This window comes from Hemiscyllium ocellatum, chromosome 3 (assembly GCF_020745735.1).
Source record: "Hemiscyllium ocellatum isolate sHemOce1 chromosome 3, sHemOce1.pat.X.cur, whole genome shotgun sequence".
Lineage (NCBI taxonomy): Eukaryota > Metazoa > Chordata > Chondrichthyes > Orectolobiformes > Hemiscylliidae > Hemiscyllium > Hemiscyllium ocellatum.
This window is the reverse complement of record NC_083403.1, coordinates 100,897,074-100,918,118: the sequence shown is the minus strand read 5'-3', so window position 1 is coordinate 100,918,118 and position 21,045 is coordinate 100,897,074. Positions and strand designations below refer to the sequence as shown.

Below are 21,045 nucleotides of genomic sequence, written 5' to 3'. Positions count from 1 at the left end.
GAGAGTGGTCCAGGAAATGGCTAATGGAATTCAAGTGAGCAAATGCGAGGTCTTGCACTTTGGCAAAAAGAATAAAAGCATAGACTACTTTCTAAATGGTGAGAAAATTAGTAAAGCCAAAGTACAAAGGGATCTGGGAGTGCTAGTCGAGGATTCTCTAAAGGTAAACATGCAGGTTGAGTCTGTGATTAAGAAAGCGAATGCAATGTTGTCACTTATCTCAAGAGGGTTGGAATATAAAATATATTAAGGGCAGCACGGTGGCACAGTGGTTAGCACTGCTGCCTCACAGCGCCAGGGACCTGGGTTCAATTCCCGCCTCAGGCGACTGACTGTGTGGAGTTTGCACATTCTCCCCGTGTCTGCGTGGGTTTCCTCCGGGTGCTCCGGTTTCCTCCCACAGTCCAAAGATGTGCGGGTCAGGTGAATTGGCCATGCTAAATTCCCCGTAGTGTTAGGTAAGGGGTATGGGTGGGTTGCGCTTCGGCGGGTCGGTGTGGACTTGTTGGGCCGAAGGGCCTGTTTCCACACTGTAAGTCTAATCTAATAAAAGCAGAGATGTGCTACTGAGACTTTATAAAGCTCTGGTAAGGCCCCATTTGGAGTACTGTGTCCAGTTTTGGTCCCCACACCTCAGGAAGGACATACTGGCACTGGAACATGTCCAGCGGAGATTCACACGGATGATCCCTGGAATGGTAGGTCTAACATGTGAGGAACGGCTGAGGATCCTGGGATTGTATTCATTGGAGTTTAGAAGATTAAGGGGAGACTTAATAGAGACGTACAAGATAAGACATGGCTTGGAAAGGGTGGAGGCTAGGAAATTGTTTCCATTAGGCGAGGAGACCAGGACCCGTGGACACAGCCTTAGAATTAGAGGGGGTCCATTCAGAACAGAAATGCGGAGACATTTCTTCAGCCAGACGGTGGTGGGCCTGTGGAATTCATTGCCACGGAGTGCAGTGGAGGCCGGGACGCTAAATGTCTTCAAGGCAGAAATTGATAGATTTTTGTTGTCTCGAGAAATTAAGGGCTACGGGGAGAACGCTGGTAAGTGGAGTTGAAATGCCCATCAGCCATGATTGAATGGCAGAGTGGACTCGATGGGCCGAATGGCCTTACTTCCACTCCTATGTCTTATAGTCTTATGGTCTAAGATTTATAGCTTTGACGTGAAGAGGTTTCTCTTCATTGCAGTCCTTATACTAGACTGAGGTTTCTAGTTATGGATATTCTAATCCAGGAAACAACTTGTCAACATCTGTCAGAATTTTGAATTCATCTATTGCTGGACATTGGAGTGTGTCTGGGAAAATTAACAAACAGTGAAATTCACAACTAATCTTGGAGAAGTCTATTTGGGAGAAGTCACAGCACAGAAGCTGAAGTTAAAATTTAAGCGTGGCCTTACAGTAAGTCTGCAGTATTGAGCAGAATGGGTTCATTCTTGGTTATATGTTTTATTGAGGTACGTCTCTTGATTAAACTTAAAATATAAGCCATAAGTATTAATTTAACCTGGAGCAGTGTTTTGTAGAGAAATAAGATGGTGCTATTTTCTGGTTCTGTAGATTGTGAAGGAGCAAAAATGGCCTTTAGTACAGTGATATGCTCTTCTTGTCAGATGTGGGAGTTTAGGGAGAGCTTAGAGGTTACTGAGGATTATATCTGCAATAAATGCCGGTGGTAGCGAATCCTATCAAATCAAATGGATCGGTTGGACAGACAGGTAGTGGCAATGAGGAATTTACAACAGTAAGGGGACGTGATGGATGGCAGTTATAGGAAGGGGGGAAATCACAGATACAGTAACATAGATGGATTAACTCCAGGAAAGGTAAAAGTCCTGGGCTGTTAGTATAGCAGTCTCCTGTGGCTATCCCTGTTTCAAACAAGTATGCTGTTTTGGAAAATGTACGTGGTGATGGACTTTCAGGAAAACGTAGCACGAACAGCCAAGTTTCTGGTATTGAGACTGGCTCTAATGCAATGAGGAGTACGTTGGGTTCCAAGAAATCGATTGAGTTAGGGGACACTCTAGTCCGAGGCACAGACAGAAAGTTCTGTGGCCAGCAGTGAAAAATCAGGATGGTGTGTTGCTTCCCTGGTGCCAGGATCAAGGATATTTCAGAGAGTTTGCAGAATGTTCTCAAGGGGGAGAGGGGCCAGCAGGAGGTCATTGTCCACATTAGAACCAACGACATAGGAAGGGAAAGTGTTGAGATTCTGAAGGGAGACTAGAGAGAGCTAGGCAGGAATTTAAATAGGAGGTCTTCGAGAATAGTAATATCTGGATAACTCCCTGTGCTACAAGCTAGTGAGGGCAGGAATAGGAGGATACAGCAAATTAATGCATGGTTGAGGAGCTGGTGTATGGGAGAAGGATTCACGTTTTTGGATCAATGGAATCTCTTTTGAGCAAGAAATGACCTGTACAAGAAGGATGGTTTGCACCTAAATTGGAAGGAGACTACTATACTGGCAGGGAGATTTGCTAGAATTGTTGGGAGGATTTAAATTAGTAAGTTTGGGGGGTGGACCCAGGGAGATAGTGAGGAAAGAGATCAATCTGAGACTGGTACAGTTGAGAACAGAAGCGAATTAAACACTCACGGCAGGCAGGCACAAAGCAGAGAACAAGATAGGACTAATAAATTAAACTGCATTTATTTCAATGCAAGGGGCCTTACAGGGAAGGCAGATGAACTCAGGGCATGGTTAGGAACATGGGACTGGGATATCATAGCAATTACAGAAACATGGCTCAGGGATGGGAAGGACTGGCAGCTTAAAGTTTGAGGATACAAATGCGACAGGAAGCACAGAAAGCGAGGCAAGAGAGGAGGGGGAGTGGCATTTTTAATAAGGGATAGCATTACAGCTGTGCTGAGGGAGGATATTCCTGGAAATACATCCAGGGAAGTTATTTGGGTGGAACTGAGAAATAAGAAAGGGATGATCACATTATTGGGATTGTATTATAGACCCTCTAATAGTCGGAGGGAAATTGAGAAACAAACTTGTAAGGAGATCTCAGTTATCTGGAAAAATAATAGGGTGGTTACAGTAGGGGATTTTAATTTTCCAAACATAAACTGGGACTGCCATAGTGTTAAGGGTTTACATGGAGAGGAATTTGTTAAATGTGTAGAAGAAAATTTTCGGAGTCAGTGTGGGGGTGTACCTACTAGAGAAGGTGCAAAACTTGACCTACTCTTGGGAAATAAGGTAGGGCAGGTGACTGAGGTATCAGTTGGGGAGCATTTTGGGCCAGCGACCATAACTCTATTAGTTTTAAAATAGTGATGGAAAAGGATAGACCATAACTAAAAGTTGAAGTTCTAAATTGGAGAAAGGCTAATTTAGATGGTGTTGTGGTTCTGTTCGCCGAACTGGGAATGTGTGTTGCAGACATTTTGTCCCCTGTCTAGGTGACATCCTCAGTGCTTTGGAGCCTCCTGTGAAGCGCTTCTGTGATCTTTCCTCCAGCATTTGTAGATGTTTGAATCTGCCGCTTCCGATTGTCAGTTCCAGCTGTCCGTTGCAGTGGTCGGTGTATTGGGTCCAGGTCGATGTGCTTATTGATTGAATCTGTGGATGAGTGCCATGCCTCTAGGAATTCCCTGGCTGTTCTCTGTTTGGCTTGTGTTATAATAGTAGTGTTGCCCCAGTCGAATTCGTGTTGCTTCTTATCTGCGTGTGTGGCTACTAAGGATAGCTGGTCGTGTCGTTTCGTGGCTAGTTGGTGTTCATGGATGCGGATTGTTAGCTGTCTTCCTGTTTGTCCTATGTAGTGTTTTGTGTAGTCCTTGCATGGGATTTGTACACTACATTGGTTTTGCTCATGCTGGGTATCGGGCCCATCGTTCTAGTGAGTTGTTGTCTGAGAGTGGCTGTTGGTTTGTGTGCTGTTATGAGTCCTAGTGGTCACAATAGTCTGGCTGTCAGTTCGGAAATGCTCTTGATGTATGGTAGTGTGGCTAGTCCTTTGGGTTGCAGCAGGTACTCGTTCCGTTGTCACACATGCAGATGACAAGCAACATGAATTCGACTGGGACAACACTACTATTATCGGACAAGCCAAACAGAGAACAGCCAGGGAATTCGTGACTCCCTCGTCAGGTCCACACCCCCCACCAACCCAACCTCCACTCCCGGCACCTTCCCCTGCAACCGCAGGAAATGTAAAACTTGCGCCCACACCTCCTCCCTCACTTCCCTCCAAGGCCCCAAGGGATCCTTCCATATCCGCCACAAGTTCACCTGTACCTCCACACACATCATCTATTGCGTCCGCTGCACCCGATGTGGCCTCCTCTATATTGGGGAGACGGGCCGCTTACTTGCGGAACGCTTCAGAGAACACCTCTGGGACGCCCGGACCAACCAACCCAACCACCCCGTGGCTCAACACTTTAACTCTCCCTCCCACTCCACCGAGGACATGCAGGTCCTTGGACTCCTCCACCAGCAGAACATAACAACACGACGGCTGGAGGAGGTGCGCCTCATCTTCCGCCTGGGAACCCTCCAACCACAAGGAATGAACTCAGATTTCTCCAGTTTCCTCATTTCTCCTCCCCCCACCTTGTCTCAGTCGGTTCCCTCAACTCAGCACCGCCCTCCTAACCTGCAATCTTCTTCCTGACCTCTCCGCCCCCACCCCACTCCGGCCTATCACTCTCACCTTGACCTCCTTCCACCTATCACATCTCCATCGCCCCTCCCCCAAGTCCCTCCTCCCTACCTTTTATCTTAGCCTGCTTGGCACACTCTCCTCATTCCTGATGAAGGGCTTATGCCCGAAACGTCGAAATTCCTATTCCTTGGATGCTGCCTAACCTGCTGTGCTTTAACCAGCAACACATTTTCAGCTGTGATCTCCAGCATCTGCAGACCTCATTTTTTACCCAGGGAATTCCTAGAGGCATGGCACTCAACCACAGATTCAATCAATAAGCACATCGACCTGGACCCAATATACCGACCACTGCAACGGACAGCTGGAACTGACAACTGGAAGCGGCAGATTTAAACCACTATAAATGCCGGAGGAAACATCACAGATGCGATTCACAGGAGGCTCCCAAGCACTGAGGATGTCACCTAGACAGAGGATTAAACGTCTGCAACACAAATTCTCAGCTCGGCAAACAAAACCATAGCAATGAGCACCCGAGCTACAAATCTTCTCACAAACTTTAATTTTGACGGTATTAGGCAAGAACTTTCAAAAGCTGATTGGGGAGGAAATGTTTGCAGGTAAAGGGATAGCTGGAAAATGGGAAGCCTTCAGAAATGAAATAATGAGAGTCCAGAGAAAGTATATTCCTGTTAGGGTGAAAGAAAAGGCTGGATGACTAAAGGAATTGAGGGTTTGGTAATGGAAAAGAAGGAAGCATATTATAGACAGGATAAATTGAGTGAAACATTAGAATATAAAGGCTGTAGGAGTATACTTAAGAGGGAAATCAGGAGGGCAAAAAGGGGACATGAGATAGCTTTGGCAAATAGAGTTAAGGAGAATCCAAAGGGTTTTTACAAATACATTAAGGTCAAAAGAGTAACTAGGAGAGAATAGGGCCCCTCAAAAATCAGCAAAAAGGCATTTGTGTGGAGCCGCAGAAAATGGGGGAGATACTACACAAATATTTTGCACTAGTATTTACTGTGGAAAAGGACATGGAGGATATAGAGTGTAGGGGAATAGATGGTGACATCTTGAAAAATGTCCATATTACAGAGGAGGAAATGCTGAATGTCTTGAAATGCAAAAAAGTGGATAAATCCACAGGACCTGATCAGGTGTACCCTAGAACTCTGTGGGAAGGTAGGGAAGTGATTGCTGGGCCTCTTGCTGAGATATTTGTATCATCGATAGTCACAGGTGAGGTGGCAAAAGACTGGAGGCTGGCAAACGTGGTGCCACTGTTTACAAAAGGTGGTAAGGACAAGCCAGGGAACCACAGACCCATGAGCCTGACGTCAGTGGTGGGCAGTTGCTGGAGGGAATTCCGAGGGATGTACATGTGTTTGGAAAGGCAAGGACTGATTAGGGATAGTCAACATGGCTTTGTGCATGGGAAATCATGTCTCACAAACTTGATTGAGTTTTTTGAAGAAGTAACAAAGAATATTGATGAGGACAGAGCAGTAGATATGATCTATATGGACTTCAGTAAGGCGTTTGACAAGGTTTCCCATTGGAGACTGGTTAGCAAGTTTAGACTTCACAGAATACAATGAGAACTAGCCATTTGGATACAGAACTGGCTCAAAGGTAGAAGACAGAGAGTTGTTTTTCAGACTGGAGGCCTGTGACCAGTGGAGTGCCACAAGGATCGGTGCTGGGTCCACTACTTTTAATCATTTATATAAATGATTTGGATGTGAGCATAACAGGTACAGTCAGTAAGTTTGCAGATGACACAAAATTGGAGTTCAGTGGACAGTGAAGAAGGTTACCTCAGATTACAACAGGATCTGGACCAGATGGGCCAATGGGCTGAGAAGTGGCAGATGGAGTTTAATTCAGATAAATGCGAGGTGCTGCATTTTGGGAAAGCAAATCTAAGCAGGACTTATGCACTTAATGGTAAGATCCTAGGGAATGTTGCTGAACAGAGACCTTTGAGTGCAGGTGCATAGCTCCTTGAAAGTGGAGTTGCAGCTAGATAGGATAGTGAAGAAAGCATTTGGTATACTTTACTTTATTGGTCAGAGTACTGAGTACAGGAGTTGGGAGGTCATGTTGTGGCTGTACAGGACATTGGTTAGGCCACAGTAGGAATATCGCATGCAATTCTGGTCGCCTTCCTTTCGGAAAGATATTGTGAAACTTGAAAGGGTTCAGAAAAGATTTACAAGGATGTTGCCAGGTTTGGAGGATTTGAAATATAGGGAGAGGCTGAACAGGCTGGGGCTGTTCTCCCTGGAGCGTCGGAGGCTGATGGGTGACCTTACAGAAGTTTACAAAATCAGGAGGGGCGTGGATAGGATAAATAGACAAAATCTTTTCCCTAGGGTCAGGGAGTCCAGAACTAGAGGGCACAGGGTTTAGGGTGAGAGGGGAAAGATATAAAAGAGACCAATGGAGCAACTTTTTCACGCAGAGGGTGGTACATATATGGAATGAGCTGCCAGAGGAAGTTGTGGAGGCTGGTACAATTGCAACATTTAAAATGCATTTGGATGGGTATATGAGCAGGAGGGGTTTGGAGGGATATGGGCCGGGTGCTGGCAGGTAGGATTAGATTGGGTTGGGATATCTGGTCGGCATGGATGGGTTGGCCTGAAGGATCTGTTTCCATGCTGTACATCTCTATGACTCTAATTGTAGGACCTGAATTTTTGCTGAAAGCCAGGGGATGCAGATCCATTCTGCTCAATGTCTCACTTATACTTGAGAGGCAATCCTCTCAACTCAGAACTCAGTTTCATGAACATCCCCAAGAAAAATATGTTTTTTGTAGATGTGCAGGCCAGTCATGGTCTCAGCAAAGCCTTTTAGAATTGCAAAAATACTTTGTCACTCATGGCATTTAATCTCTTTGCAAAAATGGCCATCATACCAATTTCTTTCCTAACTTCTCGCTATACCTGAATGTTGACTCTGTATTTTGCATAGTGAATTCCTTATTATACTTTAACAAAATTTATGTACTCTGCTATTTGAAAACTTTGATGAGAAAATATAGTCCAATAGTATTATGGGCCGTAGTTTCCCATGTCTGCTTGCCAGCATTGCAGCTATAAATTAAACATTGAACAATGAAACCATTTTTCAAGCTGTTCTGATTTGAGGCGGATGTCAAAAGCTAAGTAATTCATTATTGCTTTCCAGCATTCTCCAACAAACTTAAAATTCATTGGTAAGTGCCTGAGAGGAACAATATGCGAAATTTCAAAGACACCAATATAAAATGACACAACACTGAAAAAGACAGTAAAACACATTTTAAATAATGGAGGAAAACAATTCGGTCAGAGAATAGTTGCTGGTAGTTCATTTGGATTGAGTGTAAAGTTTAAAAATACAGAATTTAACTTCAGAGGCAATAGGAAGGAAGGGAACAGAAATTAATCTCAGCAAACATCTGTACAGCATTCTTCTCTGGAAGCACATGCAAACTACAGCACCGAAACAAGCCCTTCAGTTCAACTAATCATACACAAGAAAATAGCTCTTATCAAGGTTTACCACTCTGTTCCTATACCCCTTCAACCACTTTGCCTTGATTCAATGATTCAACCCATCCTCCAATATTGACGTGGTTTGAGCTTCAGCCACTCCTCAAGTTGAACTCTGACTTCAGAATTCACTCTGTAAAACGTTTCTACTGTCTGTGTTCAAGATCTCTTTCTTGATTTCATTTTAGGATAGTTCTTCCAGCATTCAGACCAAAAGCTTATCCGATTGGTTCCATTCTACATGAGCTAATTTATCAGCATAACAGATAAGCACACCTTTCCTGTCAAGCACATTATTCACAAAACTCAGCCACCCCACAACTCATATTTCGGATCCAAGGCCCACAGTCCTACCCATTCAGCCATGGGATCATTCAAACAACTAACAGGAAGAGAAGGCTCCACAAATATTCCCATCCACAAATATGTGATAATAGAAGAATGATTACATGAGAGAAAAGAAGAATGACTCCACCTTATTCTCACTAATCTGTTTGTCACAGATGCACTGAAGATGATAGTACTGATTGCTACAACCACACAGTCCTTGTAGATGCAAAGTTCCATTTTTACTTTGGGGATCAAATTGTGCAGCACCACTACTGTCTTATATTCAACAGATTGAGAGAAGGGGTAGCAACTTGAATCAAGGTGTGCTTGAGGTGCTGTGGGTCAACAACAGCAGCACTGTATTCAACCTCAATCTATATCATAACCTGATGTATCCCCCACTCTACCATTACCATCAAGCACTGACAATATTCTGACAATAGTGCTCATTCATAACCTTCAGAACTAGTTGCTCCCTTAGTCAAGCTATTCCAGTAAGCTACAACAGTGGCACCCAGCAAACGATGAGAAAAATTGCCTAGATATATCCCGTACTCAAAAGGCAGGTAAAATTTGACCTGGCCAATCACTGCCTTATCAGTTTACTCTCAATCTCTATTAGTAGAGTGCTAGAAGTAGTCATCAACAGTGCCATCAAGTGGCACTTTCTCAGCAATAACCTGCTCACTGATTCTCAGTGTGGGTTCTACCAGAGTCACTGTCCTGGCCCAAAAATGGAAAAGGAGATGAACTCCAAAGGCGAATGGACCATGTTACCATCAAGGATGCACTTGACCAAATGTGCCAATTACCCCAACAATCAGACAGAATCAGAGGGAAAACTCTCCATGGTTGCAGTCATACTTTGCACAAAGGAAGATTGGTTGTGTTTGCAGTAGGTCAATCACCTCAGGCACAGAGCATGATGGCAGGACTTTTTCAGTACAATTATTAGGCCCAACCATCCTCAGCTACTTTATCAATGATGTTCTCTCCATCACAAGTTCAAAAGTGGGGATATTGACCGATAACTGCCAATGTTTAGTTCCATATGTTACTTCTCAAATGCTGAAGCAACTCATGGAACAAAATCTGGACAATGGCCAGGTCTGAGCTGATTAGTATTAAGAAACCATCCTCACCAGACTGGTGCCTGGAAATCATCATTTCAAAGAAGAGATGCTAAGCCACCTGTCCTTCATGTTTAATCACATTCCTATCACTGATGTCTTCATCTTTAAGAGAGTGGGAGACTCCATTGATAAGAAATGTGACAAGATCAAACAAATGAATACTCCAGCCACAAAAACAGGTGTAAGGCCGGAAATTCTGTGGTGAGTCATTTGCCTCCTGACTCTTCAAAGTCTGTCCACTATCTATGAGACACAAGTCAGGAGTACAAGGGAATAATCTCCACTCACCTGGTGAGATGCACCTCCAACAACACTCAAGAAAGCACCCTGGGCCAAGCAACCCATTTGACTGCACTTAATCCACTAACTTAAATGTTCACTTGCTTCATCACCAACCAATGTGCAGCATATGCAAAATGTTCTGCTGCTACTCCCCATGTTGCCTCAATAGCACGTTCAAAACATACAATGTCCATCATCAGCAAAGCCAAGAGTAACAGATGCAAACAAATCCCATGTCCTGCAAGGGAATTCTATCTCCTGTGATCCACCAAACAACACTCAATCCTGCTTTGAAAGTATTTTGCTGTTCTTTCATTACTGTGGAATCAAAAGTCCCATAGTTCCTGCACTTCCTTCCCCATCCATGTACTTATGCAGTTCAAAGTTCAGGGCAATTAGGGATGTGCTACATGTATTGGTCATGCCTGCAGCACCTACAATGCAAATGAATATGAAGAAACCGTACTCGCTGCTCTGCTTTCACATAATGCAACTTCTTTAAATTATGTCTTCAGACTTTATGTTCAAACTCTTTCTTGGCCACACATTTTACCATTTCTGTAACCTCATTGACCAGTACCTCCTCATTGTCCACTCCTCAAATTCTGGATGTTCATCTCTTTTGCAACCTCCAACTCCTTTCACAATAGACAGAGAACTGGGATTAATGGATCTTTTTCAGGCTGGATTTGATGAGTGGACTGCCACAAGAATACCTTCTAGGGCGTCAATTATTTAACTACCAATATTCATGAGTTAGAATGGGCAGAATGTAAAGTATCCAAATTTGCTGATGGTACAAACTTAGATAGAAGGGCTTATTGTGAGAAAGAATCCAGAATGCGATATAGAAATGTTTAGTTAATGGGCAAAAGACTTACAAGATCAAGTTTAATATTGGAATGTTTGAGGTCATGCATTTTGGTAGACAGAATCAAAAAGCAGACGTTATTTAAATGAAGACAGATTGCAAAAGTGTACAGCACAGAATAATCTGGCTTTCCGTGTGCATCAAGTACAGAAAGTTAATATTCAGGTGCAGCAACAAAATTTTATTGCCTTGGGATTTCAATTTAAAATAACAAAATCCTGTTCCAACTATGAGGGCATTAGTGAGGCTGCACCTCGAGTACTCTATACAGTTTTGATTCCCGTATTTAAGAAAGGATGCATTGACATTGGATACAGTTGAAAAAAGTTTCACTAGGCTGATTCCTGGGATGAATGCATTGATTTATCAAGAACAGCTGAATAGGTTCAGCCCTCATTCATGAGTTTAGAAGGAGGAAGGGAAATATTATTTGAACTACAAGAATCTGAGACGGGCTTAACAAGATAGATATTGATAAGATGTTTCCACTCATGGAGAAATCTTGAATTAGGAGACAGTTACAGAATAAGGGTACCATCATAAAATGGAAGTTCTTTGCCCAGAGGGTAGTGAATCCAGAGAGTTGCGGAGGTTAGATTACTCAAGTATTTAAAAAAAAATTTTGAAATATCGGGGAGTTGCTCATGAGCTGAGGTGGTGTTAAGAACAGTTGAGGCCAGGGTCAGACCAACCATGATCCTGTAGAATGGCAGATTAGGCTTGAGGGGCTGTGTGGCAGAATCCTGCCCTTATTTATGAACTTCACCGAATTATTGTCAACCTTGGTACAATGGTCTGGCATTCCCAGGTTCTGAAACAACTCAGCGCTTGTCTTTTCCTCTTCTTGAAACCCTTCTTAAAACAGAACTTACTGGCCAAACTTTTGGCCAGCTCTCCTAACAGCCCTGAATTTGGATCTGTATCTGCTTTACCTTTCGTTTTGGGACCACTGGGGTATGTTTTCTTACATTACAAACACTATATTAGCATAAATAATTGCAGTTGTTTTGTTGCTCAATTTACATTAGAGACATTTTTTTTGTTTTTCCCCAGAAAAAGCCACATGCTTTTTTGCTTCTTTCCCAGTAATGCCAGGGCCCACATGCCTAATCCTGATTCTGTATGCACTGAGAGTCTGACACATAGCAATTTTCCAACAGGACCCACTGAGCAATCACAGGCAGAAGCTTTAGATTGATTTGTCTCATGAGATGTCAAGTTCACTTGCAAACCTATATTAGCAAATTCACCACCAAGGACAGTTGTCTATCACACAAACATCTGAGTCTTTTTGACTGAGAATTATCCTGCGTGGGACATTGAATCAATTAAACCACAAACAGAGATTCATAAGAACTAGGAGCAGGAGTAGGCCGTATGGCTCTTTGAGCCTGTTCCCCCAATCAATAAGATCATGACTGATCTTTTCGTGGGCTCAGCTCCACCTAACCGCCCTCTCATCATATCCCTTAATTCCTTTACTGTTCAAAAAAACGATCTATCTTTCCTTAAAAAACATTAACTGAGGGAGACTGAACCATTTCACTGGGCAGGGAATTCCACAGATTTACAACCCCTTTTGTGCGAACAAGTTCCTTCTCAATTCAGTCCTTAATCTGCTCCCCCTAATTTTGAGGCTGTACCCTCTTGTCCAAATTTCAACTGCTAGTGGAAACATCCTTTCTACTTTTATCTTATCTATTCCTTTCATAACTTTATGTTTCAACAAGATCCTCCCTCATTCTTTTAAATTCCAATGAATATAATCCCAGTCTACTCGTCTCTCCTCATAAACCAACTCCCTCAACTCCAGAATCAATTTATTGAATCTCCTCTGCACCCTGGCTAGTGCGAGTACAGCCTTTCTCAAGGTAGAAGACCAAAAACTGCATGCAGTACTCCAGGTTTGACCTCAGCAGCACCTATACGGATGCAATATAACTTCTCTGTTTTTAAACTCAATCCCTTTCACAATGAAGGACAAAATTCCATTTGCCACATTAATTACTTGTTACATCTGCAAACCAACCTTCTGTGATTCATGCACAAGGACCCTCATGTCCCTCTGCACAGCAGCATGCTGCAACCTTTTTTTAACCATTCAAGTAATAGTCCTTTTTATTCTTATTCCTACTGAAATAGATGAGTTCATATTTATTAACATCGTACTTCATCTGCCAGACCTTTGCCAAGTCACTTCAACTATCTATGTCCCTTTGCGAAGTTTCACAGTACTCTGCACACTTTGCTCTACTTAGTGTTGCCAGTCTACTTAGTGTTGCCAGTAAATTTTAACACACTACTTGTGGTGTCCAATTCCAAATCATCTATGTAAATATCAATTCTATGTGTTTCTTCCACTTATTAATGCCTTGACTGTGGTCACCTCTCTACAGATGAATATTTTTGCAAACATATTAGTTTTTAATTGTTGATGTAAAACCCACAAGCAGTCATTGAGGTGAAAGCTGGGTTATCGCATCAGGCAATGCCATCTAGTGGGCTCAGATATTGTTCGAAACTGCTGCAGCTTGAGGATGTGAAAGGAAAGGAAGTGTATGTTTATTTAATCTCTTGAACAGCCTCATGACATGTTGGTGAAACACTGCACTCAATGCAGCAAACTCCCACTTAAATGTACTGAATAGCAGCTTGGCAGATGAGCCTTTTCAGCTTCATAGTCAACTGAAGAAAGCCCACAAGCCCAAAACTATGTTGTGTTAGATGCTCCCTGAAGTGGAACTTGAAACTACCACAAACAAAAACAGAAACTGCTGGAGAAACTCAACAGGACTGGCAGCAACTGTGGAGAGAAAGTGGAGTCCAGTGACCCTTCTTCAGAATGCTTGAACCTGTTACTTTCTGACTCAGTGAGCCAAGACCAAATTAAAAGTAGGTAATCATTAATCATCACCATTTTAGCCTTTACTGTCTTGTTAAACCATCTAGGAAATCAGATTTCTATCCTGTAACTGAAAACCTTTTCAAAGGAAATACGGAGTACATGTTTTGCTTCATGCTAAGTACTTCCTTCAACATGAGATGGTTAACTAAGATTAAGTAAATTGGTTACAGTCTAGAAATAAGAGATCGGCATTCAGTTAAACAGTATGAATATTATCCCAGTCTGACTAGGCAACTAGACATTTACCTTCCAATATTCATTGCAGTGCACAGAATGTCTTTTGCATGAGTATGGCACAATGTCTGTGTGCCAAAAACAAACTTAACTTTCAGTCTTTAAGTACTGAATCATTAGCTTCACAAATAAATCTTTGATTGCTACATCTACATTTATACAAATCTAGAGGACAGAAGCCTGAGGTGTATACACTACGATATGATGTTACTCTTGGGAATGAGATAAACTGTGAGCTAAAGGCACCACGCAATGTGATTCTCCCTCACCAATGAAAGCAAAGCTAGTGCTGTATAAAAACCAGAGTGACGTATGCCCAGCTAATAGTGACACTAAAGGCCAATGAGTTCCTTGGATCTGTTGCATTACATCCTAGAATTATAGAGGAATTAGCTCCAGAGATAGTAGATGTACTGTTATTAACTTACCAGCATTCCTTAGATTCTGACACCTTTATTTGAAAAAGAAAGACATCAAAAAATGCAGGAGAAATGATTTCTGATAAATGAATTACTGTTTTTTTGAGGCGATAACAAGTAGAATTGATAAAGGGAAATCAGTAGTCATAGAGATGTGCAGTATGGAAACAGACCCTTCAGTCCAACCCATCCATGCTGACCAGATATCCCAACCCAATCTAGTCCCACCTGCCAGTACCTGTGCCTCCAAACCCTTCCTATTCATATTCCCATTCAAATGCCTTTTAAATGTTGCAATTGTACCAGCCTCCACCACTTCCTCTGACAGTTCATTCCATACATGTACCACTCTCTGCATGAAAACATTGCCCCTTAGATCTCTTTATCTAGTCGAGGGAAAGGAACCACAGCAATGTTGCTGGCTAATAACTGCCCTCTGAAATGGTCTGGCAAGCCATTCAGTTCAACAGTATTTGGGTATGGCTTCCTCATCAAAGTCCTCATCCTATGGAACTATTTAAAAAAAACCTGATGGCTTCTCCCTGCTTGGTTCAACTGATATATTCAGTGAATGAAGGTTTGCTGTGCCATGTACACATTCACAAGGTAAAAATAATTGCAAAGACTTTAAAAGGACCATGCCCCAGGAAAAGGTTGAATGGAAACCTTACCTTTGAATGCAGCGATTTATAGGAGTCACTGGCCACATCAAGTTGCTTCTGCACCAAATCACAAGTTGCAGATGTGTCAATACATGGCTTTATCTCTTTGCCGAGATCCAATTTGCCACAAGTTTTAGCAGCATCAAGAACTCTTTGCCCTGAGATGGTGATATACCGTAAGTCGCCTTTGTGCGAGATGACGTCATCAGAAAAGCTTTTCTGTCTTTGCAGCTTGCCAACAAGAGTGTCGACTTCAGTGGCACCAGTTTGGAGATCCTCTAACTGCTGTTCAGACTGGTGCAGCCAGTTTTCAAATTCGCTGTAATCGCTGGAAAACTTTTGCAGCTCATCCTGTACAGTCTGTATCAATTTCAGTCTGGTTTCTGACTGGGCCAGTGTGGTCTCGTACTGAACCTTCAACTCATTCAGGTCCTTCTCCAACTTCTCTCGTTCCTCTGCAGAAATACTGGAGCCTTGCTTCTTCAGGAAATCCTGCACCGACTGTGTCGATATTATGTAGGACTGTTGTTGTGACATAACTTGTTGGTGATGAAGCTGTTGTAAGCAAAACCATATCATGAACAATCACGAAGTGAATAAATGTTTTCTTATGCTAAAACAAATTAAATACTCAATGCAAGACCAAAGAACAATTGATTTGCATCTATCTATCAATCACCTTTCACAACCTGTAGATGCCCCACAATTCTGAACTCAGTTAAGGACTTTTTGAAGTATAATCTATATCACACATCAGAAACACAGCAGCCAACTTTCACAAAGCAAGCTCCCACAAACAGTAGTGAGATCATCTGTGATTCAGTAATGTTGATTGTGGTATAAAAATTAGTCAAGATGCCAAAGAGAATTTCTCTGCTTGCTTTCAAAATGTCAGCCAAAAGATCTTTTGCATCCACCAATAGCAATTAGAAAACTCAATCTTAACAAGTAAATTTAAAGACAGTATCTCTGACTGTGCAGCATTGTCACAGGATCCGAACTCACCCCAATCTTCTGATTCTAAGTCAAGAGTGCTACTCACTGAACCAAGGCTGACACTGCTGTTTCCAGTCTCTTGTGAGTAGATACAGAAGACTTTTATGTTAACCAACTCTTTCATGCAATGGTTTCAAAATGAACAAATTTCCATGTTCATATGAACATCAAATTTTGAATCAATGCTGCACAAAGCATGACATTAACTTTAAATAATCGAAAGAACTTCAGTTATACCTTGGCTCTTTGGTACTGAAGATTCAAATCCCCATCAGTTGTTGGTTCCATTGCTTTGTCTGCTTTGGTCTCACTCAAGTCCTGAGGTAGGTTTCCATTCACTGTATCCTCATTCTCCAGACTCTTCAGTCCATCCACAAAAATGGTGTTGCCATTCTGTTGCAATGTCTCTTTTATTTTCTGTTCACTCATTGGCTCCTGTCCTATATTTGTCAACCAACCCAAGAGTCCTTGGATTTTACTCTCATTCTCCTTTAACTGTTCAACCACTGCAGCCTGTAAACCAAACTTCAATGAGTATCTTTAAGCATTTCAAAATGCTGTTTAAAATAAGAAATCAGATGTTAAGTTACATTCAATAATTAGTGGTGGCTTTGGTTCAGGAGATCAGAATGTAGAAGCAGTTTGTTTGGAGATCAGAATAGTACGGGAAAGGAGTCACTAATTGGAGTGGTCTACAAGCCCCAAACATAATGTACAAGAAAATTTACAAGAAGGAAATATTGAATGCTTGTGATAAAAAGACAGCAGAAATTATGAGGGATTTTAAACTACAATGTAAATTTCACATTGGCAGTGATAGCTTCGATGAAGAGTTAATAAAATGCTTTCAAGGTAGCTCATTAGAGCAGCACATTCTGGAATAACCAGAGATTACATTGAGCTGATACTGTGTAATGAGAAGGATTAATTCATAACCTCAGAGTAAAGGCACTGTTTGGTAGCAGCAACCACAATTTTACACTCAGTGTGAAAGAGAGAAGGATGGATCCAAAACTAGTATTTTAAATCGAGAAAAGAGAACTATAAAAGCTGAGCTAGCTGAAGTGAACTGGGATACCAGCCTAGGGGATGGATCAATAAGTCATGGCAAATAGTTATGCGGCAATGTCACAATACTCAGAACAAGTATATTTCTACTACAAAGAAAAATTATAAGGGGAGGAGCCACTATGGTTAACTATACATTTAGAGTCACAGAAACTTAAATGACAAATAAAGTCCTTTGATTTGTGATGCCATGGCTTGTTCTTTTTTGAAAACCATGATGTGGAGGTGCCAGAGTTGGACTAGCGTGCAAAAGATCACAGAACACTAAGTTATAGTCCAACAAGTTTATTTGAAACTGCAAGCTTTCCTCAGGCAACTAGTGAGAGAGAATACATCGGACATAGAATTTATAAGTAAAGATCAAAGAGTCATACAACTTATGTGAATGTATTTAACAAAGCTGGATGGCTATTAAGTCTTTAGTAATAATGGAGGCGCAGGTTTCAATTGATTAATATGTAAATCCCAGACTTTCTTTTAAGACCCTGCCCTAAGATAACTTCAGGTTTTAACAGAATAAGGGTGACACCTCAGGTCAGACCACGCATTTTAGGTGCGAGATCATGCTTAGAGTCTGTCTGTGTCTTAACCTGGAGTCAGGCTGGTTTTATTTCCAATGTAGCAATTTATAAAATACCACATTGACTGACTGTCTAGATCAGGTGCTTTCTGAAAAAAAACAAAATGTACTTGCAAATACGAATCTGCAAATTCGCCCTATAGATTTGTGTGTGTGCATGCTTGTGAGAGTGAGGGGGAGAGAAAGAAAGAGAGTCTGTTTGAGAGGGAGTATGTGAGAGTGTGAGCGAGTATATCTGTGAGAGCATATATGTGTGAGACCATAAGTGTGTGAGAATGTGCATGTGAGTGTGTGTGAGAGTGTGTGAATGTTAGGGAGTATATTGCAGTGAGAGTGTGAATGCAAGTGTGCGTGTATGAGAGAGGGTCTGTGTTAGCATGTGTGTGTTAGTGTGTGAGAGAGACAGACTATGTGTGTATATGTGTGTGTGTACAACAAATAAAGAGCAAAGAAAATTACAGCACAGGAACAGGCCCTTCAGCCCTTCAAGCCTGCACCAATCCAGATCCTCTATCAAAACCTGTTGCATATTTTCCAAAGATCTGAATCCCTCTGCTCCCTGACATTCATGTATCTGTCTAGATACATCTTCAATGACACAATCATGCCCACCTATACGACCTCTGCTAGCAACATGTTCCAGGCACCCACCACCCTCTGCATTTAGAACCTACTACACATATCTCCCTTAAACCTTTCCCCTCTCACTTTGGACTCGTGACCCCTAGCAATTGAGTCCACCATTCTGAGAAAAAGCATCTTGCTATCTACCCTGTCTATTCCTCTCCTGATTTTGTCCCTCCTCAACGTCTGTCTTTCTAATGAAAATAATCATAATCTACTCAACCTCTCTTCACAGCTAGCACCCTCCATACCAAGCAATATCCTGGTGAACTTCCTCTGCACCTTCTCAAAAGCTTCCACATCTGTCTGGTAATGTGGCAACCAGAACTGTATGCAATACTCCAAATGTGGCCAAACCAAAGTCCTATATATCTGTAACATGACCTGCCAACTCCTGTACTCAATACCCCATCTGATGAAGGACAGCATGCCGTATGCCTTATTGACCGCTTATTGACCTGTGTTGCCACCTTCAGGGAAAAATGGATCTGAAAACAGATCTCTCTGTACACCAATTTTCCCCAGGGCTTTTCCACTATCTCTTGAATTGGATCTTCCAAAATGCATCACATCGCATTTGCCCAGATTGAACAACTCCTGCCATTTCTCTGTGCAACTCTCCAATCTGTATTCTGCTGTATTCTCTGATAGTCCCCTTCACTATCTGCTACTCCACCAATCTTAATGTCATCTGCAAACTTGTTAATCAGACCAACTATACCTTCCTCCAAATCATTTATGTATATTACAAACAACAGTGGTCCCAACACGGATCCCTGCGGAACACCACTGGTCACAGATCTCCATTTTGAGATATTCCCTTCCACTACTACTCTCTGTTTCCCGTTGCCCAGCCAGTTCTCTATCCATCTAGCTAGTACACCCTGGACTGCACGTGACTTCACTTTCTCCATCAGCCTACCATGGGGAACCTTATCAATTGCTTTACTGAAGTCTATGTATATGACATCTACAGCCCTTCCCTCATCAATCAACTTTGTCACTTCCTCAAAAGAATTCTACTAAGTTTGTAAAACATACACAAAACCATGTTGCCTATCACTGATAGCACATTTTCTTCCAAATGGGAATAGATCCTATCCCTCAGTATCTTCTCCAGCAGCTTCCCTCCCACTGACATTAGGCTCACCAGTCTATAATTTCCTGGATTATCCTTACTACCCTTTTTAAACAAGGGGACAGTAATTCTCCACTCCTCCGCGATCTCACCCATTTTCAAGGGTGCTGCAAAGATAGACCCCAGCTATTTCCTCTCTCGCTTCCTTCAGAAACCTGGGAGAGATCCCAACCGCACTTGGGCACTTGCCCACCTTAATGCCTTTTAGAATATCCAACACTTCCTCCCTTCTTATGCTGACGACCTAGAATAATCAAACATCTATTCCTCACCTTAACATTCATCAAGCCCCTCCCCTCAGTGAATACCAATGCAAAGTACTTGTTAAGAATCTCACCCACTTTCTCTGACTCCACACATAATTTTCCTCCTTTGTCGTCAAGTGGGTCAACCTTTTCTCTAGTTACCCTCTTGACCCCTATATATGAATAAAAAGATTTGGGGTTTTCCTTAACCCTGTTTGCTAAAGATATTTCATAACCATTTTTAGCCCTCTTAATTCCTCGTTTCAGATTGGTCCTGCATTCCCTATATTCTTTGCAAGCTTTGTCTGTCGTCAGTTGCCTCGACCTTATGAATGTTTCCTTTTCTCTCTTAGCTAATCTCACAATTTCACCTGCCATCCATGGTTCCCTAGCTTGCCATTTCTATCTCTCATTTTCACAGGAAAATGTCTCTCCTGCACTCTCGTTAACCTCTCTTTAAAAGCCTGTTACACATCAAATTAGGATTTACCTCTGTTTGTGTTTCTGTGAGACAGTCTGTGTATATGACTGTGTATGTGAGAGTGCATAGCATGGTAAGGGTCACTTTTAGTGCAACATGAACCCAAGATCCCAGTTGAGGCTGTCCTCATAGGCACTGAACACAGCTATCAGTCTCTGTTTGGTGACTCTGCATTATTGCGTGTCCTGAAGTCAGCCTTGGAGGATGCTTACCCAAAATCTGAGGCTGAATGTCCCTGACCACTGAATGTTCCCCCATTGGGAGAGAATATCCTTGTCTGGTGATTGTTGCACAGTGTCCATTCATCTGTAGTCGTTGTGTCTGACCTGAGGTGTCACCCTTATTCTGATAAAACCTGAAGTTATCTTGGGGCAGGGTCTTAAAAAGAAATTCTGGGATTTACATATTAATCAATCAAAACCTGCACCTTCAACCTAACTGATTAAAGAATTAGTAGCCACCTAAGTTTGTTCAATACATTTGCATAAGTTGTACGACCTTTTGATCTTTTACTTATAAATTCTGTATCTGATGTATTCTCTCTCACTAGCTGCTTGAGGAAGGAGCAAGGGCTCTGAAAACTTGTGATTTCAAATAAGCCTGTTGGACTATAAACCTTTATTGTTTGATTTTAGACTTTGTTTAATATCACACATCTACTTTGTGGTATTAAGTTCATTCTCAAGTATCTATCCAACTCCTTTTTAATTTATTCATAGAATCCTACAATCATAAATCCCAACAGTGTAGACATAGGCCATTCAGCCCTTCAAGTCCACACCAACTCTCCGAAAGGCATTTCACCCAGACCCATCCCTGCTACCCTAACCCTGAAACTCTGCATTTCTCATGGATAATCCACCTAGGCTACACATCCCTGGATA

The 21,045-nt window shown here is 42.1% G+C and overlaps 1 protein-coding gene across 12 annotated transcripts in view; it reads right to left on the bottom strand.

The window, feature by feature from the left end:
- The window catches only part of dst (dystonin), a 624,072-nt gene that overhangs the window by 229,941 nt on the left and 373,086 nt on the right, over window positions 1–21,045 (bottom strand). For all 12 annotated transcript variants that reach the window (XM_060852081.1, XM_060852129.1, XM_060852093.1 and 9 more), the window contains 2 exons: window positions 16,263–16,538; window positions 15,039–15,584 (listed from right to left, as the gene is read on the bottom strand). In XM_060852081.1, the coding sequence (XP_060708064.1) occupies window positions 15,039–15,584; window positions 16,263–16,538 (822 nt within the window). The remainder of the gene's footprint in view (window positions 1–15,038; window positions 15,585–16,262; window positions 16,539–21,045) is intronic.